General features: G+C 46.5%; 1 protein-coding gene across 1 annotated transcript in view; it reads right to left on the reverse strand.

Moving 5' to 3' along the window:
• The window catches only part of LOC119172108 (putative RNA-binding protein EEED8.10), a 63,079-nt gene that overhangs the window by 19,685 nt on the left and 16,061 nt on the right, over positions 1 to 27,333 (reverse strand). Inside the window, exons 6-16 of the mRNA XM_075889993.1 lie at positions 26,693 to 26,785; positions 26,489 to 26,602; positions 24,751 to 24,848; positions 22,742 to 22,782; positions 21,609 to 21,684; positions 9,450 to 9,617; positions 7,181 to 7,229; positions 6,958 to 7,001; positions 6,500 to 6,579; positions 5,041 to 5,146; positions 441 to 528 (exon numbers count right to left, since the gene is read on the reverse strand). Of these exons, the coding sequence (XP_075746108.1) occupies positions 441 to 528; positions 5,041 to 5,146; positions 6,500 to 6,579; positions 6,958 to 7,001; positions 7,181 to 7,229; positions 9,450 to 9,617; positions 21,609 to 21,684; positions 22,742 to 22,782; positions 24,751 to 24,848; positions 26,489 to 26,602; positions 26,693 to 26,785 (957 nt within the window). The remainder of the gene's footprint in view (positions 1 to 440; positions 529 to 5,040; positions 5,147 to 6,499; positions 6,580 to 6,957; positions 7,002 to 7,180; positions 7,230 to 9,449; positions 9,618 to 21,608; positions 21,685 to 22,741; positions 22,783 to 24,750; positions 24,849 to 26,488; positions 26,603 to 26,692; positions 26,786 to 27,333) is intronic.

The raw sequence follows: 27,333 nt of genomic DNA on the forward strand, positions 1-27,333 counted from the left end.
TTCTTCAGTTAAAATTGCATTACCACTGCCCCTTTCCACCAAGTTTCAAGGAACGCCGGAACATACTTGTAATGTATACTAGAGATAATGACAATATTTTATGTTTGTATGCTGGGTGTAGTATCATTAAATTTAGTTTTCACTTTATTTAATTAGGTAAAAGCACCAATGCTTCACCATTTGTACACAGGCTGTTTATTGCTCGCAAAGACTAAAGCACATCAAAAAAAGTGCTTCACAAGAATTCTGCACGTAACTGGCTGCAAAGCAATGACAAGCAAGACCACTAATGACTTTGTTAGTCACAGACAGGTTGGCCTCAATATGATGACCATATGACCCAGCAAAAGCTCTGCTCATGTGCACCCTGGCTAGACAAGTCATGACAAACATTTTGAGCCAGTGTGGATTGATCCACACTTGGAAGGAAAAATGCTCACCTCCATCCGAAACCTGAGGGCATCCCCGAAGTTCAACACTGTGCAGCAAACCGTGACAGGACAGGCTACCCAGGCCAGAATCTGTGATCTGTTGAGACAGTCCAAAATATACAAGTTCTAACAATGGCACAGCATGTGCACACTGCCCAAAACTGTGCGAGAACGCCAGGAGCAGGTATCAAGCCTACATCTGCACGTACCCAGATAATATTTCAATATGCATATTACACGATAATGCGACAATACAGAAGAAAATGCTAGACGAATGGTAGGGCCCCACGCCAGAACTGTGCAGAGCCGAGTGGCCCCAACTTTAACATTATTGAACTAAAACAACGTTTTAGAGCTTTTTGGGTAAATCTTCAGTACAGGGCAATACAAATTGACTGAGATAGATCACCATTATTACTATTACAACCAGCCAGTCTTATGTCCAATGCAAGACAAAGGCTTCGCCCTATGATCTACCATTTACCCTTTCCTGTGCAAACCAATTCCATTCAACATCAGGCTTACCAAAATCTGAACTAGAAGCAACTACGGAACATTAATGCCTGATCGGTGGGCATACAATCTACTTAACAAGCATCGCTTCATACTTGACATGATGAACGACAACTGCTAATTTATTTATTTATTAGAATACCCTCAGGGCCCGTAGGGCTAATAAATGATATCTGGGATTATACCGTATTTACTCGATTCTACCGCGCCCTCGATTGTAACGCGCACCCGATTTCCACCGCGAAAAAAAAAAAAAAACGTAAGACATCGATTGCAACGCGCACCCATTTTTCTCGCTGGCCCGCACGATCACACCACTCGAAAAAACGACTCCTTTCGGGAGCGTCTTCCATTTAAATATGAGGTACGGGCGAAGCTTGTGCATTGCCGTCACTAGTTTTACCGTGGACCGATGCCAGTAGGCGAACTTGCTCCGCCCCCTTCTTCTCGACGGTTGTGGTGCCAGGCATGTCGAAGTAAAGAGGCGTCTGATCGGCATTCCCGATTTGCCCAAGCAGGTAGCCGTTGTTGCGCCGCAAGTTTAGGACGAACCTCTGAAAACTGAAGCTTTTCATCGTACTCTTCCGCAAAACTTTTCGCATATGCATGTTCCCCTTCGGAGGGAAAAGCCTTTCCTCTTCATAAAGTTAGTTAGCCAGCACCCGCTCGCTTTAAACTGGCTCCGCATTAGACCTTTTTCTAAGAGTAATTGCATAGCCCGCACTTGGAGCAGTTCTGTCGTCACGGGCCGCTGTGCCGCTCGCTGCTCAAGCACATACTCGCCGAGCAGCTCTTTAATTTGCAGAAACCGACCCTGCTGTGGTCCACTGAAGCCTTTGCGTGAAGCTTTGCTGTCGACAATCTTCTGCTTTTGTTTCCGCCGGTCCCGCACGCACGTTTCGGGAACTCCGAACGACCGCGATGCGGCCCGATTTCCGTCCGTTTCCGCACACGCGATGACTTTTCTTTTAAAAGCGGCATCGTGGTGCACTCGAGTTTTCGGAGTCGGCCCTTCCACGCCGTCGATGCTAATGCACTACTAGATGGCGAACTCCTCAGCACACGTACGAAGTGCCGCACATGGGAAACACATAGGCAGAAATGGCCGACGCGCCATGCCGATATGGTGGCTAGAAGGGGGAGGTGACGCCAAGGGCCGGTCAAAAGCGATGCGCCATTTCATGCCTGGCGCATGGTGGCGCTGCTTGTCGTAGTTCGATGCCCGCTCGGCCACTCGCTCTACGGCTGGGCGCGCGGCGGAAGCGCAAATTAGAAGTGCGCCGCACGCGCAAGTCTAATTTTACTAAGCACACAAGTGGCCTTAAGTGGCATATACTTCGGAACTCGTACTGAGCACGTCGAAGTGTTCTATTCCGATACGCATGACCGATGCAATCCCGAACGGCACTGATCCCTCGCTTCCGACTTCCATGCTCTACTCCACACTTCCCATTTTGCACTCGACGTTAGTTTCGATAAAATACAAGGACTCAAGTTTTCCGATAGCTTCATTTCATCAATGAGTAGGCCGCCGTGGCACTGAAACGGGTCCATCGACTTTGTTTTTTCTTTTACAGCAGCAAAAACTTTACTGCTGAGGCCAAAGCCACTTCTGAACTTCTTCAAGTAGCGCCGAAGACACGTACGTGATGGAAGAACCATGATCTTATGCTTTCTTATGTGCTCATAGAGCCGTGGACTCTTCATGCACATGACTGCACACTCAAGCACCCATTCAGAGTCATATTTCATTCCTTTGGTGCTTTTGCGCTTCGCCGCTGCTAGGCATGCTCTTACCTGCTGCTGCTGTTTCGAGGGCAGGGATTTGATGGCATCCACAAACACCGAGGAATCTTCGCTTGCATTTTTCCTTTTTAGTTTCTCGATGTTCAACTTCACTCTCAGAATTTTCGATTTCGTCCTCTTCAGTTGCATGCTCCGAATCTTCAGCTTGTATGAAAGGGGCCGGGTGCAAGCATGTGCCTTCCTTCGTTTGTAGGAGGCCTGGTTGAGCAGTAGCTTCCTTAGGTATCTACACTGTGGGCAGGCTTTGCCTAGTTCTTGTGCCACTCCGGGGCAAGACATGCTGAAAGTCTTCCCACCACAGGTCTTTTCTTGGCGTTTGGGATTAGCAGCGAACTCGCCCTTTTCGCCGAATCCTTTGCACGGTATCAGAGAATTCGCTTCCGCAAGCAGCTCTTGCGTTATTGCAGTGCTACTGACCTGTACGTTTTTCACTACCGTGGCTTGAACGGAAACTTTCGCTTGAACGCTGCACTCGTTTGCAGTGAAGAGAACGACTTTTTCTAAGGCGAGGTTACCGTTATTCATGGCACAAACTGTGAATGCTGTAGCACTGTCCGCCCCAGCGATCCTGTGCTTCGCCCAATAGGCACTTGGTGGTTCACAACTCGCGATATCAAGCGCGGTTGGAGAGTTGGAAAAGCTTCCGTCTTCATGGGAGTCGGCAGTGTTGTCGTGCACAGAGGCGCTTCCTTCACACCGCGGAATCTTTGCAGGTAGGCCCCCCGTAGACGTCCTCGACGTTCTTTTCTGGGGCGGTTTCTTCGATAAATACGCAGGGACGTTCGGATAAACGGTGGGGATTGCATTATCCGTAAGCTTAGGTCAGTCACGAGGAATTCCCACTGTCTCACCGTTGATAGTGTGGGTGAAAAACCGCACGAGGTACTGTTCGTCGAAATGCAGCTCACAAAGAACTGAGGTTGCTTCCAGTGGTTTGTCCGCACGTGGCACTGCTCGCTGCCAGGCTTTGAAGCGTTCAGGGTCTTTGGGCACAGAAAACAATGACACTTGCCGACCGGACTTCCTCGCAGAGACGTAGCCCGAAGAACAGCCGGGCGCGAAGCAGTGCGTCTGCGACGCTTTCCGTTTCACGCCAGAGCTCATTGCGCTTTAGATCACCGCACTCAGTACTGACTGGAAATAAGTTTGCACGACATACTTGTCACACAAAAAGCGACGAACTCAGCCTGTAAGGCACAAAGAAACACGTGCGCGAAACGGTAAACAAACGACGGAAGAAACAGCGCCAACCCCCTCGCTTCGCTTTCGACAGGCATCGAAGAGCTGGCCGGAGCGCCACCCCGGCTACCACGGCCGTGTAATGAAATGACGAATCGCTTTCCCTGCGGCGGCGCATGGCCGCTGACGCCACCTCCCCCTTCTAGCCACCATAATGCCGACGCACGTAGGGGGCGGCTATTTTGGATTTGCCGATGGCAATAGATTGACCGTAATTTTTTTGTTCGTACTCGATTCTAACGCGCATGCGATTTATGAACTCGCTTAACCGGAAAAAAGGTGCGCGTTAGATTCGAGTAATTACGGTACTACCAAAAACTACGATACAATTATGAAATACGCCACAGTGGAAGGCTCCAGAAATTTTGACCATATGGTGTTCTCTAACATGCCCTGACACCACACAGTACACGGGCCTCTACCATTCAACGTGAACACCGCGGTCAGGATCGTACGAGCGACCCTTTGAGTCAATAGCCAAGCACTGTAGCCACTGTTCCACCATGGCAGACGAAAGATAACTCCTTATCAGACATATTTATAAATTTTCAGACTTCCAGTTTCTAATCTTTTCGCAATAAACCAGCCCATTGCCAAATGCTGTGATGCAAATGCATACTGATGCACTCATAAATTATCCCACGAGCATGAAAAGAGCATTCCTACAATGTGACAGTAGTCAAAAGATGGATAAAGGGTGAAAGCACAAACACCAAAAACAGTGAAGAGGCTTGACAAATGCGAGCAATGACTTACAACAGTATTTTATTTGTAATCAAGCAACCACACATATAGCTAAAAACCTGTGACATATCATGTGTGCACAGTCTGCACAAAATTTTTATCATGATGCAAGAAACATAGCTCTTTCCTAGAAAAAGCAACTGACGATTTTGGGACACATGCATCAGCTCACCTAATCTATCAATTAACTGCACTTTCACCCTGTATCAGGCAAGCCAAAACCGCTATCCTAGTGAAGATGGATACAATTAAGGAAAAGTTTAACTCGACTGAGAGACTTTAATGCAAGCCATCAAACTAGGCTCACCTGTCCCAGATAGTTGAGTTTCAGCTGCCGCAATCCAGAGCACTTAGACAGGTGGTTCAACGCAACATCGGTGATGCCCTGACTGCAAGCAGTGAGGTCCAGAAACCTGCATTAAGTGTGTCGCATGATATTAATCCAGAACATTATTAATAATGCCTTTCGTACTGTAAATCCTGACACATTGTTAAATTCACATGAGTAAATACAATAACTACACGCATCTATGCAATGAGTACCCCAGACAGCCATTATGGTACATATAGTTTTGAATTCTCACTTGGTAAAAGAAGTCAATCAGAACCAAATCAACGACTGTGCCACATGTCTATCCCTCTTGTCGTCACCAGTTGTATTGACATGTGAGATGACGTGGGCTGCGAACTCGCTGCTGGCAAATGGTCTCGTTGGCGGCGAGGGCGCTCGTGGAGCATATGAGGAGGCGAGTCGACACACAGGTTGTAGGAGGAGGTACCCTTAGATGCTGCAGGCTGGTAAACTCTCTGCCCCTGTACCCAGCATGAAGGTTGGCGACAGGCGCTTAGGCTCGACATGTGGCTGGCACATGGAAGTTCAGCTGTTCAGACCAGCTGCTTGGGCAGTGGCAATGGCTCATTCCTATGATCGCCCGTTCCCCAGGACATCTGGAAAATCATCCGATGCTGTCAGGCCCTTCGTGCTCGAGTCCGCTTCTTGACAGCATGAACCCGAACACCAGAGTCTCTTCTGAGCTTGCCAAGTGAAACCGCATTCAACCTCCTCTCTGCCATCCGCTAGGCCATTGGTCTTGGCCACACGTGTCATGCTTCGCCGATGTCTTCCTTTTCCACTTGCTGCACATGTCTGTTGCGCGGTGCCGCTTTAGTGTCCCCACCATCGTGCTTGACTCACCCACGACACCACACCATTGTTGCACTGTCACACAAATGCTACACTCACTCACCACATCCGTCACGAAACTCTTTCTTTCACATATTTCGGTCAGCCAGCATTGTTGCACAAAAGGAGTGGCACTTAAGATGCCGCTTCCACACATTTCATAGAGCACCGCATGTTTTGTCTACCAAACAAGCGTACGAAGATGTGCAAGTCTTGTGTTCCCACATGTCAGACTCCCTTCTTATTGTGTGCGTGTTTGCATGCCCTGTCTGTTTCAAAATGTCAAGCGTTGCTGCAAGCCCCAGGCAGGATGGAGGTCATGTAACTGCAAATGTCAGAGGCAAGTTAGACTAACTCACTTAGTTCGATGTGAGCAGTGCGGACTGGTTGGTATTGCGTTGTGCCCGAACCAGTACATGCATTCAGAATTTTTCTCGGCGTCCCGTATATCCATTTTTTCGTGATTTCGACAATGTTTCGAAGACAAAAATATTTTGTGGCACCCCGTGAGGATTCGTATGACTAAATTTTTAATGTACAATGCTCATAAAACAGCTCCTATGCTGGGGAGTGGCCTACTCACCTCAGCTTGGTGCAACCTGCGCATATGGCTCCAATGACAACGTCGTTGACAGCCATGTTGTGACTCAGGTTGAGCTCCTCCTGCATTTCCGAGAAAAACAAACAAAATGAGTCTAGAGATATAACAGTTTCATTTTCTCTCTTTTCTATCTCCTGGTATGCACAGTACAAACTGTATGCACAGTCCCAAAAGCCAGCACTGTTCTAGCATGTGTATGCATTCCAGTATTAATCGATGGCTCTAAAAATGAAGTGAATCAAGTAGAAGAAAAATAAATATAAAGTGAAAACGTCAGCGAAAAAAATAAAACAGGCCCCCACAAAAAAAACACAAGTAATTATGATAAGGAATTGTTGCGTAAAAACTATAGAGAGCAGAAGCAATACCACGCAGCGAAACACTCCCTTTGTTTATTTCTGGCAAGAAATAAATACTTATCACAGTCACAGTCAACTTACTAAGAGGGGCAAATGGCCGATGGCACCAATACTGTCAGCAGTCACTGCAGAGGCAAAAGAAAAAAAAAAAGCAGCAGGTCAGCTACTATAACACTACTATAACATACATACAGTACTGAGGAAGATGAAAAATCCGTAAACAGGAGTGAGAAAGATGATACACATCACTTTTGAAAAAACAAATAACATGTCCCTTCAAAGAACAATTAAAACACCTGCTTACAATTGAGGAATGATCCTGACAGGTGGAACACTCTTAGCGCCCTCAGGTTCTGGTTTCGGAAAAATGAAGAAGAGACAGCAGAAAAGAAATTATAGACAATAGCTTGACCTCAATCAAAACAAAGATTCTAGCACCGCAAATGCAACACAATATATTACAAAAGACTTAAGCAGTGCACAAGGTGCGATGTCTTGAACTAGCACCAATCTAATTGAAGTTCATTATACTGCAAACATGCCCCAAGCGAATGTGATCTGTGTATTTGTATAAGAGCCCACTACAATGTGGCACGGCATGTGCCAAGTACACTGTCTAGTAAAAAAAAAAGCTGAATTTTTTAACAAACACTGTGCTTCATTTACTACAATACACATGCCAAGCCCGATGCCATGCAACCCAGAATAAAGTAAGATCCATTTACAGTCAAACACCGCTACAACAAACGCCGCTTCAACGAAATTTCCGCTACAGCGAAAAATTCACGATTCCCCATCAGCAGTCCATAGGAGTGAATGCATAAATATTGTCGCCACAACAAACACTTTTTCTTTGATCATCTTGCTTCAACAAAATTTTACGATGCAGTTCCAGGCTCAGATACTTATTGCTATGCAGTAAACCCAATATTTAACATTTCGATGCACTTCCAGAGCCTAAAAATGCATCAACGAAGTCTAAGACACGCATTGGCACCACTAGAAACCGCCGCTGTTCAGCAAGCATGGGCGCCGCCATTGCTCGATAGCAATGGCAATGAGACTGCCGTTTTTTTGCCACTGCCTTATTTTTGAGCCGAAGCTTCGTCGCTCAGTTCACAGTTTCCTTCACGCAGCTGCTGGGTGCAACTGCAGAACGATGTGTTTTCGGATTCCGATGCTTATCATTTTGTTCGCGCTTGGCCAGTGTGGTAACTAATCAGAGCGTCTGTTCGTCCGCATTATCAACAAGATCAGCTAGCCGCGAGTAATGGATGATAAGAAAGGCATAGAATAATGCAAAAGTCGCTGCTCCATCTCGGCGTTGTCGGATACTTTTGACGGTGTACAGCTGCTGGTGTTAACGTGCTAGTGCAACTGTTTGGTTCGATCACGAAGGCGGTTTTAGGTATTGTTTAAGCGTGCTTTTCACCATGGCCTCACTATGCATGGGTGAGAATGATGTCGTGACGCTGCGGGGAAAGAATAGGAAGCAGCGGACATTTTTTTAAATTTTGAGAATAACCTGGGTTAATATTTGCTAGCTCAGATCAGCTATATTTTTTTCGATATCACTACAATCAAACTTTTTCCACACCCCGTCAGTTTTGTTATAGCGGGGTTCGACCGTATAATTTCTTTTGTTTTGTCACATAACAACAGTGGCTCATTTGTAATTAAAATTAGACAAAGAGTTAAGCTGTCATCTGTCACACTACAGATGTCCAGTCCTTTCCTTTGACCAAAAAAAATATATATTGCAAATCCCCTACTAACACCTGTTGGATGTAGTAGCGGTTTGTGTTTCATGGCTGCTGAACTGAACAGCAAGTGTGCAAACGTTCCCAAGTCCCACAAGCTGAATCAGTGTAGGCATGCGTTCCATAATCTCATCTACCATGCAGATGCACGATTTTCATTTCATTGGTTTTAGATGCACGCAAGCGCTCTGCACACTAGGAAGTTGAGCCATGTTGGTGTACTCCAAGCTGAAAAAAAACATTTTTAAAAGCTTACAAAGGAGCCTCGCATGTATTGGGCAAACTATAACTGCACATTGCTTGCCATGTTGAACTGCAAAGGCTGAGCTATGTGGCAAATCGACATGTCTCAACCATTTTTTTTTTACTTCTTTGACATCATTGCAAGCAGAGGTCAGTGTGCGATCATATTAAATCCCACTGGAAACAAGAGGGAAATTACTGTAGGACAGTGCTATGCCTTCACATTAGCATGTGCTTGTAACCTGAACTTGGATTGGCAAAGCTCGAAACGACACCATGCCCGGAAAACAGCTGCGAAAGGATTACAGTGTGCATTCCAATTCAGGCTAATAATACAAGTTTTCTACACTATATCACTTGATAAAATATTCATGTTGCGGTCGTACCACTCTGGCCAAACAATTTCCGAAATATATAATGTGTTTTTTTCTCACCAATTGTTACATATTTTATATTTAGGTACTCAAAAGCAGGGTCCCTGCCCATTCGGCTGCAGCTGCTGCAACCAGCGATGCTAGGCCATACCTCAGTCGAAAGACATCACTGGACGAGGCAATTCATTGACTGCACCTGACACAACAGGAGCAGGTCATGGTCCGAGATCTGGAGGCATTCGCTCAGCGTCAGCTCCGACAGGAAGCAGCACTTGGTGGCCAACTTGGAGAGGCCTGTCGCAGTCAAACCCGAACAGCCACGAAGCACAAGACGGCGCAACCGAACTCCCGCCATGTGGAAACACTGCACAACAGAGAAAGAATGCACGTGATTTCCTTCACAACACAGCGGCAATGCCCGTCAAAAAATGGCTGCGATTTTTTTTTTTTTTTTTTTTTTTTCAGAACACAGCAGCAATGCCCATGAATGCAGGCAAATCCAGTCCGTGTACGTGAAAAAGATGCAACAAGTTCTCATACGCAACTTCTCACAAATACCAACCATGATAGCCACGTCACGCAACTAGGATTCGAGCATTTTAATCCGTTAGCTCACTGCCTATTGTGTTCTACTGTTGAGCATAAAGTTGGGGGTCTTATCCGTGGGTTAACATCCTCAGCAATCCTTTCCTTTCTGACATGATCACTTCCTCAAAATATCATCGCAACCTCACCTATCACAGTTGAATGGCTGGCCGCATTCCTGGTACTGCGCCTGGAGCATTGCCAGTGTATGCCTTACACGTCCCGTATTGAGTTGCATAAGACTTTGCAAAAAGTGACCCTGCCACCATAAAAGTGATCCCTAGGAAGCCCCATTCATGGTTGGGGGAACTGCATCTTTTGCGACACAGAAGTCAAACCCACTTACGACATTACTCAAGTGCCACAAAATATCCACTGTTACCACCGATAACTGCCATAAACAGTTTGCAAGAAAAAAAAAGCCAAATAGGGGGAGCAGGCTGTTGTGAGAAAAGTATTAATATTGCACGGTACCGTATTCACTCGCGTATTCCCCGCACTCGCATAATTCTCGCACCCCCCACATCATCCAACAAAAATATGATTTTTTTTTCTCGTGTAATTATCGCACCCCTGAACATTTCCGCAACAATGTTGTCTGCTCGTTCCAGCCACTGATAATGATAGCGCGTGCCATTTGGCGCCATCTCCTAAGCTTAGAGCGTACTATTATTGCACAGCAATTTAATCCAATTCCAAGCCAAGCCAAAGTGGCAAGTCTGCCCTGCGGAGTGTTTTTTACGTTGTGTCTGTAATGTTGTTACGTTATGGGGCGATACAGAAACTACACGGCTGATTTCAAATTGAAAGTGATTGATCATGCACTAACTAACGACAACAGGCCCGCCGGTAGGCCCTTCAGAGTCGACGAGTTTTGTGTTTGCTACTGGTGATGGCAGCTGAAAGCCACTAGGACACGAGCCTTCCATGTGCCTAAGACTGGGATTGATGGTAAACTTTATTTCGTCAGAAGGCAACTGCGGACAATTATGTCGAATGGCCATCAGCCCAATACTGACATTCGATGCTTACCTTTTGCGAGCTCCATTTGAGCAACAAACGCTACCGCTACGCCCGCAACACCCACAAACTTAGCGTACGATATATTAACTCTCAACTATTCGCTTGGGCCTTTTGTGTCTCAAGTAAATCTTGCCTTGTGTTGAACCTGTGCTTTTATTGTTGAGGCAAGTTAGCACTTCTCAAAGCTTGCTGTAAGTTGCTAGCGTGAGAATCCCGATTTGTGGTCACTTCGCTTTCTGTTTTGCTCTGTAAATATACGCGGAAAGTTTTCGCCGCGTAATTATCTCACCCCCCAACTTGGCATCAGTTTTTCGCCAAAAAAAGTGTGAGAGTTTGCGAGTAAATACGGTATATGCCAATGACCATCAGTGATGACGATGACAAAGATGCCGACTCAGACACTTTCATCAGACCGTCACAAGCCCCATAGGACAGAAAAAACTTGAGCTAGTTGGCATGGATTCACCTTCTTTTGCTTGTTGCCAAGGCATATATATTTGTTCACACGAAATAAGCACTCATGTTGTTAGCCAGTGCTCTTCTATCCTGTTTTCTTTTTTCTCTTATATACCTGTGTTTTTCACGATGACTCCATAAAACCAATGCATGAGAACTTCTCTAATTTTGGATGCTGAAGCTCTTCCAAGACTCACTTTTTCCTCAAACTGCGTATCCGAAAGTGCATCAACAGGAACCATCCAACGCTGATGTGCATTTTATGGGTCGGCTTTACCGCAATGTCATACCTCTATGCGGTGAAACGTATTCTGAATACAAAGGGCCCACGGCCTATAGGTGGCGTGCCGTGCAATCCAAGATGGCTGTGGAAGGATGATTAACCCGTGAACTCGCATTAGAAAAGATAAGACGCACGGACGTACTTCCTGTGCCACTTTCACCAGATGAACTCTTGATCGTCAAATGAACTTATACCGAACCAAAGTATTTTCCCAACCAATAGGAACTGCTGAGTGTTCGCTACCTCATTTCTCGCCGCTGTGCAAAGGGTGGTCGTGTCAGCTGATCGACCGTGTATCAACGATGCTTTGTGTAACCTTATGCGTGCTACAGAAGACTGCGTGAACCAGAATTCACGTATGAACTGAACGGCACTCCAAGATCATTTGTGCAGAGCCTGTGTGGTGGATTTGCCGCAGTAATAGGCCACTATTAAATAGCGCGCAATTGCGGCTGCACAGGAACGAATTTGCAGCGTAGCAATGGTTTGCAAACACATTACGCCATTGTTATTTGCGCAGTAAGCATCATGTAGCTGCTTCTTCAACGGAATACAAGCATTTAACCTTCAATAAGGGGAGATGCAGGTTGAAAAACGGCAGTTTTTTTCAAAATTACCGATTTTTTATTTTAGCTTGTTTTGATAAGATTAGTACCTCTACTATTATGAAGAAAATAATACAGGTCGAGACTTAACTGGAAATGCTTTAAACTTTCATCTAAAGAACACAAGGTGTCTGTTAAAAGGTCGAAAGTGTGCAGTCTTCGAGCCCCTTGCCGCCGATAATGCGCCGCCGCTAGCCATTGTTGATCGCATGAGTCAAAGAGTCGAGTCTCACTCTTCAAAAAACAACAGTTTCTTTTGCTGATGCAGCGCAAGAAATAATAAAAGAATCACTCTTCTGCGCGTTTTTCGAGCGCCGCGACTGGTTTATCACATGGTACAAATCGGGGACCGCCATTGGCCGCTGCGCACCTGTATGTGCTGTGAAACCTATTTGCGCGGTCCTTGTCTTGTCGAGCAGCTCAGCTGAACATTGCTTTTCTCATGTAATTATCTCCGCTATGAATGAAAAATGGCATTGCTCGCAAGGGAAAGCCGTTGCGCGGCGCGCTCTGTAGGAATAGGCTACTAGCAGCTGGTCCGATTTGCGGCAGTTGTTGGCTTGCAAAAGCCAATGCATCAAAGTGATTCACACCCGTCAGCCGGAAAGTTCGTGACGCGGCAATGGATGACGTCAGCGCCAATCTTGAGAGGTCGAAAGAGCTCGCAGTGAGAGAACTTAGCAGGGACGACATTGCCATTATGTACGACGGTATGTGGCACAAACATGGCTGCGAAATGGCATGACACTGAACTTAGTTTGGATTTCGCAGTCCTGTCGAACTTCTTCCTAGCTTGCAGTTGGCACAAGGCTTTGCCAGATGGAGCGGAAGTTTGGCAAGCGTTTCATGGCCCTGTCTGTGAGCGAAATGTCTGTGAGGAGTCGGCTCGAAAATGCCGAGAGGGAAAAAACTCATGGTGCTGGCGTGTTTTAGTCGCAGTGGCCACTACAAGAAGGATTGTTCTTTTTGGTGTGCAAATTTCATTTGATTTAATATTATCTTTCATAAATAAAAACTCAATTTTATCTTTAAAACTCGTTTTTCTAAAAACACAAATTTCGCCATTTTTTTCCAATAAGCCCCTCCTTTTTCAGGCACTTCTAGTGCTCGGATCTGCATAAAATTTTGTCCAATTTTTTTCCAAAGTATGACAAATGCAATTATCTAGTTTAAATTTCAATATTTTACTGTATAATAAAAGAAATTGTATGTACATTTTTACTAGGGTAGGTAAAATATGGACTTTTTACATCTATTATTTTTCACGCACATTACATAATTAGTTATAATTAGTTATTTGCACTCTCCACTTTATTTGAAGCATTACGAACTATGAATAGTAAAAAATTACAGAATTTTACGGATGAAAAGACGGGGGGGGGAAAGGGTTAAGGTTTTCACTTTGTCATGTTACACACTAAAAGTGTGTAACATGCAAGAAAACTAATTATATTGTAGAGAAGCCGCCGAACACTGAAATGGGTCGAACTCTCAGGTGCTTTTTAGTAGGTCTACCCAAAAAGAACGCCGCTCGCACAGAGAGTCCGTGCTTGGCCGTTACTGTTGCCATTGTGTATACTCGCTGTGTGCCGGCTAATAAACGCCATAACAAGTTGGTGGAGAGTGCTACGATCTCCTTCGATGCCCTTGGAACTACGCTCACGTACCCTGCAATGCAATCTACCATGTCCCACGTCGCCTCTCAGCCAACGCCTCCTCCCATGCCACCCCCTTGTCCCGGTGTCCCCAGGATCCGCGATCCACCCATCTTCACTGGCGCTGATGGCACTGACGTGGAGGACTCGCTCGCCATTTACGAGCGCGTGAGCGTCGCCAACAAATGGGACGAGGACGGCAAGCTGACCAGCTTGGTATTCTACCTTACGGGTGTTGCCAGTTTGTGGTACAACAACCACGCGTCCGATTTTGCCACCTGGTCCGATTTTAAGACTGCAATCATCAACGTCTTCGGCCGCCCTGCTGTTCGCAAGCTGCAAGCCCAGCAGCGCTTACGTGAACGTGCTCAGGAGGTTGGTGAGTCGTTCACCAGCTATATTGAAGATGTCCTGGACCTATGTAACAAATCCAATCACACCATGTGCGAGTCTGACAAGATCCGAAACATCATGAAAGGCATTGACGATGATGCCTTCACGATGCTGCTCGCCAAAAACCCCGGCACGGTGGCTGAGGTCATCACACTGTGCCAGAGCTACGAGGAGCTCCGCCGGCAGCATTCGATGACCCGATACTCTCCACAACGAGCTGCAACGCTTGCTGGCTTAGAGGCCAGTTGTGACCAAGTGGCTTTGATGGCAGACCTAAAGTCCTTCATCCGTGAGGAAATCGAGCGTCAGTTCTCGCTCCTGCCCTTTGCCCACCAACCGGCTGTTCAACAATCGGCTACTACCCTTCTCCCTCCCATCCGTCGAGCGATTGAACAGGAAATAGCAGAGGTAATGCCTGCGTACCACCCCCCACAGCATCCGGCTCCTATGCCCCTGAGTTACGCGCAAGTGGTCGCCAGGCCACCCCAAGTCGTTCCAGCACCCGCTCCTCTGGCCTACGCCGAAGCTGCCGCTCAATCTCCGTCCTTTGCAGCGGGTATGCCCGCTACGTATGTTGACGTAACCCTTCAGCCTCAGCTTCAGTCCACCATGCAGCCACCGTTCCGTCCATCGGCCCTTGCGACATGGGTGAGACCTACCCCAGTGAACAGATGGCGCACACCCGACAACCAGCTCATCTGCTTTGCGTGCGGTTATGCTGGTCACGTGGCCCGTTATTGCCATCGTGCACAGCCGGCTCCAATTTCTTCACCTGTTGCTGGCCAACTCAGCCGCCCTTATCGCGAAGAACCGCCGTCTATGCCACCTCGGTCTCGCCCAGGTCCATCTCGAAGATCGCCGTCTCCACGACGTCGTTCCCTGTCCCCCATGCGGCTAAGTGCGACTGCTCATGAGCGGGAAAACTAGTCGTCGCAGTCCCAGAGGCAAGGACTGCGACGCTATCACATTGTGAAAGCCCTCAGAGCCGCCCACCTTATGTCATTGACGTGCTTGTGGACGGTGTTCATGCATCTGCTCTTATTGACACTGGAGCTGCGGTATCAGTTATGAACGAAAATCTTTTCTGCTTGCTTCGAAAAGTGACGACGCCGATTTCTGGGTTGTTCCTTCGTACCGCCAGCTCACATTGCATTCATCCTACAACAGGCTGCACAGCTCGCGTTGTTGTTCAGGGCGTTCTGTATGTCGCCTAATTCATCATCATTCCTGCATGCTCTCATGGCGTCATCCTGGGATGGGATTTTCTCTCCTGCAATGACGCCGTCATTCATTGTGCCGCCGCCGAAATTGAACTCTCGCCCTTCTCGCATTTGACGCCAGATGACGGTCCCTCGACACTGAGCAAGATTCTCGTGAAAGACGATACTATAGTGCCTCCAAGCTCGACGATGGGTGTATCGGTTTACTGCACCGGTCTCTCCGACACAATTGCGCTCGTTTCGCCATCCGACCGTGCTTCCAGAAGGAAAGGGTTGCTAGTACCTTTCGCGACCGTGCAAATCACCCAGGGCAACGCCGCTATTTTCGTGACCAACCCATCCCCGTACAGTGTTACCTTGGTTCGAGGGGAATGTCTCGGCAGAGTGGAACCAGTCGACGACGCACAAGTCCTGGACGTACCCGAAGACTCGCGTTGTCCCGATTCGCGTACCATCAGTGCTGTTTCTACTGCTGACCTATCATCTCCTGATGTATTAGGCCCATACATTGATAACAACCTTACGTCAGTACAGCGTTCCCAGCTTCTAGACCTGTTGCAAGAATACCGTTCTTTTTTCGATGTCAGGCGAAGTTCTCTCGGTCGCGCGTCCACTGTTACGCATCGTATCGACACTGGTGCCCATCCACCATTACAGCAATGTCCATACCACGTGTCGCCTGCTGAACGGCGGGAAATTAACGAGAAGGTTGACGATATGCTCCGACGCGACGTCATTCGGCCGTCGGACAGTCCATAGGCGTCTCCCGTTGTCCTTGTTGCGAAGAAAGATGGTTCTGTGCGGTTCTGTGTAGACTACAGACGGCTCAGTAAGATCACTCACAAGGATGTCTACCCACTGCCGCGCATCGATGACGCAATCGACAGCCTTCACGGAGCCCAATTTTTTTCTTCTCTCGATCTGCGCTTGGGGTACTGGCAAGTACCTCTGGCTGATGACGCTCAACCGAAGACTGCCTTCATCACACCCGACGGCTTGTACGAATTCAGCGTCATGCCGTTTGGTCTGTGTAATGCACCTGCGACCTTTGAGCGCATGATGGACACCGTTCTGCGCAACTTGAAACGGCACACGTGCTTGTGTTACCTCGATGACGTTGTTGTGTTCGCCCCAGATTTCTCCACGCATCTCCAACGTCTGAAAGAAGTTTTTGCACGTGTGAGCAATGCCGGCTTGCAACTAAATCTGAAGAAGTGCCGCTTTGCAGCACGCCAACTCACCATCCTAGGGTACGTCGTGTCCAAGGATGGCATTCTTCCTGACCCAGCCAAGCTTCGGGCCATGGCCGAATTCCCAAAACCTGTGTCCGTCAAAGAACTGCGTAGTTTCTTGGGCCTATGCTCATACTTCCAACGCTTCATACGAAACTTTGCCACGATTATATCACCGCTGACGAAGCTCCTTGGAAGTAACGGGCCCCTCAATTCGTGGTCGTCAGAGAGCAACGACGCGTTCTTGAAGCTCCGCCATTTGTTGACGTCTCCTTCCATTCTCCGCCACTACGACCCTACGGCCCCAACGGAGGCGCACACGGACGCCAGTGGTGTAGGCCTCGGCGCTGTCCTGGCGCAGCGCAAACCCGGGTTCCCTGATTATGTCGTGGCATATGCAAGCCGTACGCTCACGAGAGCCGAGACAAACTACACCGTCACGGAAAAAAGAGTGCCTGGCGATCGTCTGGGCCCTTACAAAGTTTCGACCTTATTTGTATGGTCGCCCATTCGATGTTGTCACCGACCATAATGCACTATGCTGGCTGTCATCATTGAAGGATCCCTCAGGCCGCCTCGCCCGTAGGTCTCTTCGCTTACAAGACTACGACATCCGCGTGCTCTAACGCAACGGACGCCAGCATGCTGACGCCGATGCCCTCTCGCGCTCCCCTCTGCCTGAAGCTGACGTGCTCTGCTCAGTATCCTCGGTTGCTGTTTCTGCCATTGATGTAGACATCATCGCTACCGAACAGCGAAAGGATAATTGGATCGCCCAACTGATCGACTTGCTCTTTGATCCGTTCGCAACGCCATCTACGCGTGCCTTGCGTCGTCAAGCTCACCATTTCGCCATTCGTGATGGCCTCCTACACCGACACAATTACGATGCCGATGGCCGGCAGTGGCTATTCGTGATACCCCGCAGTCTGCGGTCGGAGATATGTGAATCCTTCCATTTTGATCCACAATGCGCGCACTCTGGGGTATTCAAAACCTAATATCGCATTAGACAACGCTACTTCTGGCACGGGATGTACCGCTACGTCCAGCAGTTCGTTCGCTCCTGTCTCGCTTGCCAACGCCGCAAACCGTCCGCACACATGTCACCAGCCGGTCTGCAACCGTTACCTTGCCCTGACCGTCCCTTTGGGCGCGTAGGTATCGATTTGTATGGACCACTTCCTCTGACGTTGGCTGGTAACCGCTGGGCCATCGTTGCCGTTGACCATTTAACGCGATACGCCGAAACCGCCGCTCTCCCTGCGGCTACTGCGCGCAATGTTGTGTCCTTCCTGCTGCATCGATTTATACTGCGCCACGGACCACCCCAATAGCTTCTCAGCGATCGAGGCCGTGTCTTCTTGTCGGAAGTCGTCGAAGCCATTCTGACGGAGTGCCATTCTGTCCACCGCAAAACTACTGCTTACCACCCGCAGACGCATGGTCTGACCGAACGGTTTAACCGCACCCTCGGCGACATGCTGTCGATGTACGTCGCCGCCAACCACACGAATTGGTATACTATACTGCCCTTCCTCACCTACGCCTACAATACCGCCCCTCAGAGCATGACCGGTTTTTCACCTTTCTTCTTGCTGTACGGAAGGCACTCGTCACACACCATCGACACAATACTGCCGTACACGCCGGATCCATCTGAGTGTACACCTATTTCCGAGACCGCCAGGCTTGCTGAAGAGTGTCGGGAGCTTGCCAAGACTTTTACGACGCATGAGCAAGAGCGGCAGAAGAGTATTTGTGATGGCTCCGTCACTTCTGAGCCCACGTTCCTTCCCTGTTCCCTTGTATGGCTCTCAATCCCGACCTCTGTAGCTGGCCTTTCTTCCAAACTACTTCCAAAATATGAAGGTCCCTACCGTGTGATCAAGCGCACATCTCCAGTCAACTATCTTATCGAGCCAATTGAACCATCTTCGGACAAGCGCCGTCGCGGGCGCGACATAGTCAACGTGAAGCGCCTGAAGGCTTACTATGACCCGCTCGTAGTGACAAGCTGTTAGGTCGCCAGGCGGCTCCCTCTTCGACCCCGGGGTAATAGTAGAGAAGCAGCCGAACACTGAAACGGGTCGAACTCTCAAATGCTTTCTAGTGGGTCTACCCAAAAAGAACGCCGCTCGCGCGGAGAGTTCCGTGCTTGGCCGTTACTGTCGCCATTGTGTATACTCGCTGTGTGCCGGCTAATACACGCCATAACAATATATTTGAAATCAGCATAAAAAGTTCCATAAACAGCTCAAGTTTAATTTCTCTAGGGTGAATATTAAAGAAAAAGTGTCTTCGAGTAGCATCTCCCCTTAAGGAGCACTTGTGTCACAGCCATGATGAGACTCAACAGTGCGCAATTCGCTGTACTTAGATGTTGCACGTTTCATCAGTGCGATCGAAACAAGGATACCGAAACAAATACACGCGTACATTTTTCACAACGTGAAAATTGCGAAAATTTGTCGAACAACAACGTCGCGCGAACAACACCAGTGAAGTGCAGGAAAAGTTAACGTGAACTGTAGCTATAACTGCATATTTCATTGCTCTGACCATTTCGCTTCGCTGGTCGAGCTCGAGCTTGTTGGCAGCATGCGGCGCTTTGTATTATCGACTGTAATTGGGATACATTCAGTGCACAAGGAAAAGTATGCTATTATTTTGAGCTCGCTGAAGGATACTATATAACTAATACAATCAAGGTAACTTACGGGCGTGAAAAAACATTAATGCACGAAGGGACGTGAAGTGCAAACTCTCTGCTTGTGAGCTAGCAGCTGATCGTTCATCGTCACTATCACTCTCAGTGCGTTGACAACCATCTACGTCCAGTGACAAATCCTCGACGTCAAGACGATTTCTTTGAACATCACTGCTGAAAGTAATCTGAGGAATTCTCTCCGCCAAACGACTTCGATAGCACCAACAACCCGTCATTCACTACGCACAACACCCACACGGCGTCACAATGTTTATCTGGGGGTGCGGAGATCATTTCGCTACGATACCCGGCAAGAAAAGAATCGCTTGCAGTGTGCTGCCATCTATCAACAAATGTAAAAAACAAGCGGCACAGCGTAGGCCAAGGTTTGGAAGCGCAAATCACGAGCTTGCACTACTTTCCGCATACAATGAATGTTATGAGATTCATACACTACAAAAGCACTCATGAATGCTATACACACGTAATACAGAGCGTGTTTTAACTGAAATGGTCAGACATTAACATTGAACTATCTAAAGTGGCTGCAGAAAATCTCCCGAAGCTGATATGTGTACTCTGCGAGCTATAATCGAAAGCGCGAGTTGCCACGTGTTTTTACGAACTTCACGTCTCGCAAGAACCTATCAGATTTATGGTGTCATGGACGATCTGGTATATTAATTAATGCACGAAAAATACAAAGTGGTTTGTATCCGTTTCTTTTTAATGTGTTAACACTGCGGCTATCACCGCCGAACACGGCAGCATTGGGAGTGTCTGCCTATTGATCATCCTTGAGGGAACACTCACGACAGTCTGTGAACATTGGGAATACCGAGAAGACAACCACATAAGTCGTACTATTTGAGCGCGCGCTTGTGGGCAAAGGTTCAGCGGCTTCACTTTATCTTTTCAAGGATTTCATGTCCCATTACCCTTTGGCAAGGACACCCAGCAGCTACAATTCTTTGTTACAACTGATAATTTGGCGTGCGGGCATCGTTGTACATGCATATTTCTCCATATAACACGTACAAAGGTTGATGGTGCAGCATTTTCTCATTGTTATAACCGATATATTGTTAAAACCGGTATCATCATAATTGGTTTCGAGTGTACATCCTAGTGTACAAAGGTTTGGGAACAAACTTGCTGAGTTCGCAGTTGTAACTTTTTTTTGAAGCCTTTGATCTCATCTAATCAGCAAAGTTAATCAATCAACATTTTAGGAATTCGAGGATGCACATCTCCAACTTTCTGAAGCACTGCTTATTGCAAATTAAACATTAAAAAGAAAAAACATTTTGGGTAGAGTTGTGCAAATAGCAAAATTCTGGGTGCAAAGCGGATTCGAATATTATTGTCTGACTGCAAATCTAATCGAAAAGGTTTCAAATAGTTGTCGTATACTTGTTCAATATTTTTAATTCGCTGTGAACTTACAGCAAAGGTTGCAGAGAATCCCTAACCACATTCTTGTGAGATAGAAACATGGAAGTGTTTCTTTAGATCAGGTTAGTGAAATGCTGGAGGGATGATGTTCCCTAGCTGTTTCACCGAAAACTAGGCGATGCGGGGCCAAATTGTATTTATTCACATGATTTGGGGAACCCAAGGTGGTGCAACAACATTTTATTTGTGAAAGAAAAAAACGCTATTTCTTCCAACTCTCCCCTCCTTCAACTTCTGTGGAGGCCGCTGATCTTGTAGACAAGGGTGCGCTCTCTTTAAATTTAGAGTTTCTAATCTGCCTTCATCAACATATAAGAATATTTCCAATTTTGGGTGCTAAAACTCTTCAACATTTGATTTTTCGGACTTTCTGTCCAAATTTCAGGGCTAAAATAGCATTAGTTGAACCCCCTGCTCTTTGCCGCGTTTATCATTTCCATGTTGGAACCAGCATTTTCTTAAAACAATGCATGTGCGACCGTACCAGAGTCTGAAAGGCAGCTTCACCCAAACTCGAGTGTGATAGGATGAAGCATATAAAAAAAATCTGAAAGGAGCACAGTTAATCAAATGTTGACTATATTTGTCTTCAGCAAGTTCAAATCCTTCGAATGATGAAATTCCGGTGAGAATTCAATAGCAAATGCTATTCGAAAAATATTCAAAAGTTCAAATATTTCCACACCCCTAGTTTCGAGAGCCCCTGAATAACAAATAATAGTTGAATGAGTTTCCTACCTGACCAGATAACTTGTGCAATTCCGTCAAGTCCAAATGTTCTAAATACTTGCACAGATGAAGAAGCCACCAAAGACTGAAAAAAAAAGTACTTTAATTACCCTGTTTAATAGCTGAATGCAGTAATAAGTTATGCATGAAAATTTATACACACTACACCCAAAAATAGCATCCAAGTTCATATACCGCATTTATTCGAATCCAGGCCGATAGTTTTTTTTTCTTTTTTTCTCAAATTTCATTGAATCAAACTCCAGGGTCAGCTTAGATTAGCGGATTTTGAAAAACACGCCATTTCTCATTCAGTGAAGTGGTGCACCACTAGCACCACCAAGACGTTATTGTAACCAAAACAACACACACGTGAGGCCACCATTAATCTCTGTGGTGACTGTTGAGGCGAGTTGCACATCAAGTGGTCTGTGTGTAGCGTGGCTCAATGGCGCCGAACAGGCGGTGTCATTATAGTGCCACAGAGTTGTGCGACGTTCAAGCCGGGCGGGGCTTTGGAGTGGACGAAAAGAATGAGCTTCGCTGAAGTGGCTACAGTGTGGATGACATTCCAGGAACTTTGTGTGCTTTTTTTAACAAGTGCAGCATATCCAATGCGCTTGATGGCACCGAGGATTGCGTACTGTTTGAAGACAGCAACAAAGAAGGTGACAAAGAGGAAGGCGCAACAACTACTTGGAATGAGCGCGGCATCGCAAGCGCAGCATTATTATGATGAAAATAACTAGAAGCACAGCAAAAAAAAAAAAAAATGATGACAAATAAACACAACGGGACTGGCGGCTGTGCGTTTCTCGAGTTATTCGTATCATGAACCAACTGCTTTGGTTCATCTTCATGTTCAATAAATGTTTTCTCTATGCGAACGCTGTCATCGCTGTTTTGTTCGGCCTACATGCGAGGTAAGTTCTTTTTTGGGGGGGGGGGGGGGGGGGCTTTGGATTTTGAGGGGTCGGCCTAGATTTGAGTAAATACGGTAAAGAAAATTAATATAAATATGTCAAGATGTACGAGAGCTAGTGTACCCATTTTCAGAACTGTTTTCAAAACAATAAAAACAACAGGGGTGAGCAGCAGCTGATGCAAGGGTGATTATTGCCGAGGTGTATTAAAAGACTCACCCTTTCTCGCCAACATCCCTACACCTATTCAGCAACACCGTCTGAAAAAAAAGAAAAGTCCCCAAAGACAAGGCAATTTATTAGTTCAACCGCCCTCGTAGCAATGCAATGACAAAACAAAATTGCAGCATAAATTTTTACAGTTAAGAATCCAAATTCTGAATGAGTTTGTATATGCAGTCGACGTCAGATTTCGCGGACCCCTGAAATTCCAGACATGCCTGATTTCCCGGACTCATCAGTGGCACTATTGGGTTCCCCATAGGGTAAATGTGTTAAAAAATGCGAAATTCCCGGCCTTTTACCGCTGACTGCAGATTCGAAGTCGCTATCGGCGCCGCCATTTTGATTGTTTTCGTACCCTCAAACCCACTGCGCCACAACTGGGGTATCCTCGAAACCGCACATGCCACGATCCAGCGCCAGCAATCCGTTGCCATCCATAGCTTAGTCAAACGTGTGGCTGTGGCAAAAAAGGCCACAGCTGCATGATGCTGTGCAGCCTGTGCGCCAACAGCGTGAAAAGCTATGCTGTTTACTTATGGTCTGCCGTCGGCTAGTTGCAGACTCGTGGAAGGCGGTTACGCAACATACCCTCCGAAACTGTTTTCGCCACAAGAGCTTCATACTGGACGCCAAGACGGCCGCCTTGTCGGGAGTGGAAAATGTGTGCGACGAACTTCCACCCGCGGACGTTGCCTTCGACAATCTGCATGCTGCCGGTGTTTCGATTCCAGCCGGGATAACCTTTGAGGGCTTCGCCGACGTTGACAAAGAACTCGAGCTGTGTGCCGAATTGACCGATGACAAAATCATTCGTCAAGTTACAGAGGATTCTGATTACTCTGACACCGAGATCGAAGAGGCAGCGCTTACACAACCAACGAGCTCGCAGTTGACGCGAGCCCTGACACTGTCATTGGTGTACAGCGACAGCATGACCTCAGCTGAAATTAAGGCAGACCTGGAACGCCGTGTCAATAAAAATAAGCAACTTCTTTTTTTGCGCCTAAGTGTTTACAAGTGTGGTAGTGCCGGCCACATCGGATTTCTTTCTTCTCTTTCGTTATTGTTTTGATATAAATGGCTCCTTTCGAAGCACCTAAATGATTCATTTACTGAACTGCAATGAGAATCCTGTACTCCTGCCATGACCATTTAAGTCAGCGAAAAAATACATATTAAAAAGTGTGTTTCCACTTGAATTTGTTTTTCTGGACTGCCCGATTTTCCAGACATTTTCACGTTCCCCTGAGGGTCCACGAAATTTGACGTTGACCGTACTGCATTCTCACAAAAGATATCTAGTACAACCACAGCTATGACGACAGGCAGGACTACCAGTGAACCAGAGATATAAGCTATCATGAAAAACATAAAACCTTCATGTCGTGAACACAGACATAAATTACTGTGGAGCCTTGATTACACGTCCCCCATCTTTGCAACGACCATCGCAATTCATGACGAATTGGCTTAGCCCTGGCAAAACCCTCATAGCAATAATCAATTAAAACCCACTGTCATACGATGCAATTGTAAAGCTCACCTCGCATCTTATGATGACTCTTCGACCCCTGCTAGAGAAAAAAAATCACCTTGGTTTACACAAATCTAACACCGACAAAATATTCATGGGTTGAATATTCCGTCGGTATTGAATATTTTGACTTTATGCGCAGTGGGGGTGCAAATGCCACGCCACGAGGAGGAATGTTTAGAGGAGAGAGAGGGAAGAGCGAGCATAGGTTAATATCGGAGTTGCGAGGCAACAGAGAGGGAGCGTAGGAGAGGAAAGAGAGGGGGAGCGGACACGCACGCGCAACAACGGACACGCCGCACACTGGATTGAGCTCGACCCTAAGCTGCTTTTGCATCTAAAAAAAAAAAACAAAAGCTATCAAATTCTAGCCATAATGCAGTCCAAGCAAACCTGACCTCAAGTGTGTTTACAAAATGGCAGTTAAAAAAATAACCTTCATGCTGTACTGCTCAATGTTGGACCCCACCTTAAGCTTAGGGCACTTTTGGGCGAGCTGCTGGACAGACACATTGGTCAGGTGCACACCAGACGCATCCAGGTACTCCAGGTTGGGACAAAGCATGCCTGCATGGGTGAGCGACACACTTAACCAAAACCATACTGCACTTCTTTTCATGACTAACGAGCTATACCTACGTACAGTCAAACCTCGTTAGAGTGAACCACAGATCAACAATTAATTCAGATTATTAACTTTTTCAAATTTCCAATAGTTTAATGCAAAAATATTTTTCTACTAGAAACTTCAGAATACCGAACGTTTCAGAATCGAATTTTATCACCTTAACACCTCCACAACACATCAAAATAACGAATAGCAATTTTAAAAAGCCACTCACAGCTGTAGAAACAATGCGGTGCTCTATAGATTCCACTGTCTTCATCATGAGAACATCCACATATTTCTCTAGGCGCCTGCCCTATTCAAATGTGCAACAGCCCTACCGCCATCACTGCCTGTACCTGTTTTTTGCGTCATGTTATGCCGCATTGCCTTTGTTTTGTCGGGCAGCTCTGCCTGCAGCCTTGTTACATGGCTCTTTTCTCGCCTTTGAATTGGTGGTTGTAGGCTCACGAGGAGCTCCGGAAGCAGCACGAAAGGAATGCGGCAACAGTGAAAGACACGATGCAAGTGACCCATGGAATGAAGTCATCGAAGATTATCCTTGCATGCTTTCATAACATTTGAACACTACGCACAGTGTGACGACAGAGTATGCACGTCGGCTTAGCGAATGTCTGATTTTGTTATCATGACGATTAGTCATGGCAACGAAATGATTACAAGGACGATAAAAGCAAGGACAGTGCACCCAAACCAACGTGAAAAATCAGCATCTAACACCAATACTTCGAAGTGCTTAAATCGTCTTGCAGCAGTCGAGCCACATTATGAAAAAGAGATCGGGCTCCTCCTCGAATAAACGTTTACTTGTTATATGACATGTCATGTTTCTTTTTTGGCAATTATTAGGGCGTAAGACAATCACAGATGTATACTCGGCACAGGTAGACAACTCATCTGGCTGCATTTACGACTTATGCGCAGGTTTTTAATATTGGCACTACAACAACCTTTCAAAATAACGAATAATTTTCAGGGGTCCTTTGAGATCCGTTGTAACAAGATTTTACCCGACTGCATCAAGAACAGAATGAGAAATCTCTATTTTGCTCCTGAATTCAATTATAATCCACACAGGGGTTTGCCTGATGACTTTATGTGCAGTGAACACCATAAACTCACTTGAAGCTAAAAACAAAGATGTGTACCAGGAAAAGAAGGATCTGGACTAGTTTGGACCGCAATGGTTGGCCAGCAAATGACAATGCCATACACTGCTCAATGGAAGCTACAGCAATCTCATTAAAATTGTACGCTACAGTAGAAACTAGAAGTGCCTTCAGTCTCAGATGAATGGGAAGCAACACCATCTCATTCACTTTCTGCCAATGTGCAAAATACTGGCTAGATAGAATGATGCTTAAAGGGACACTAAAGAGGAGCAATGACTTGGTTCAGATTTACAAGCTGCACTCTGAGACCTCTAATACCATAGGCTTCACATTATTAGTGAAGGAAATCAAGGTTGAAGTTCCATTTTTAAATTTTGTGCCATAATCCCCACGCAAGACATAAGAAATCTCAAAATATACTTGCAACATTTTCGTCGCATTGGCGGCACCTGAAAGGACACACTCACTGATAGCCTCAGCTGCCTTGTAGTCGAGGGCGTGTGAAGCAGAGGCCAGGTCCAGGCTACGCAAGGACTCACCGCAGCGAACCAGGAGGGCTCGCAGAATGTTCACGGTCAACACTGCAGAAACCAAGCATGACATAACCCAAAAGTGTAGTCCAGATGCCTTTCACAACAATCTCCAAGTCGAAGTAAACACGGCCAACTCACTCCTTCCGTCGCGAACCGAGAAAACGCCCGAGAAAGACAGCTTGTCCTGAGACCTCCAGAGACGGAGTGCCAGTCGCCGCCAGCGCTGGCAAACTGCAAGCAGGACAGGCGGATGAGTGAATTGAGAAGAAAAAATTGGTGCATGAAAAAAAAACACACAGAAACACCAAACAGGCCCCTTCATTCTTTGTAAAAAAAAACTTCAAGCTTCAAGTAAAAAGTTGCGTCTTTTCTTTTGGGGCTCACATTACTCTGGCAATTCAGTCTTTACTGATGCTACAGATAATTCTTAGTCTAGTTTACTAGTATGTTTTCAGTGACTATGTGATTGGTCATTTCCTAAGTGTTATGAGGCAATTGTGTACAAGACTGTAGCTTTATTCAATAGACGAGGATTTTGTAGCAATAGTCCAGATTAAGTCATGTAACTTAATCTACATTGTGCCATGTGACTGTACATAAATAAATATGTATGGGGCCCTCAAACACAAATAGAATGACAAGTGTTCATAAGATTACTCGGTTACAAAGTACCACATTATAGAACAAGAAAAATATAGAACTCATGTCACTGAATCACAATAGGTTTCATGGATGTTAATACAGGAAGAAATACCCTGGCGGACCATATCATGGAAAAG

Source organism: Rhipicephalus microplus, chromosome 3 (genome assembly GCF_043290135.1).
Source record: "Rhipicephalus microplus isolate Deutch F79 chromosome 3, USDA_Rmic, whole genome shotgun sequence".
In the NCBI taxonomy this organism is placed as follows: Eukaryota; Metazoa; Arthropoda; class Arachnida; order Ixodida; family Ixodidae; genus Rhipicephalus; species Rhipicephalus microplus.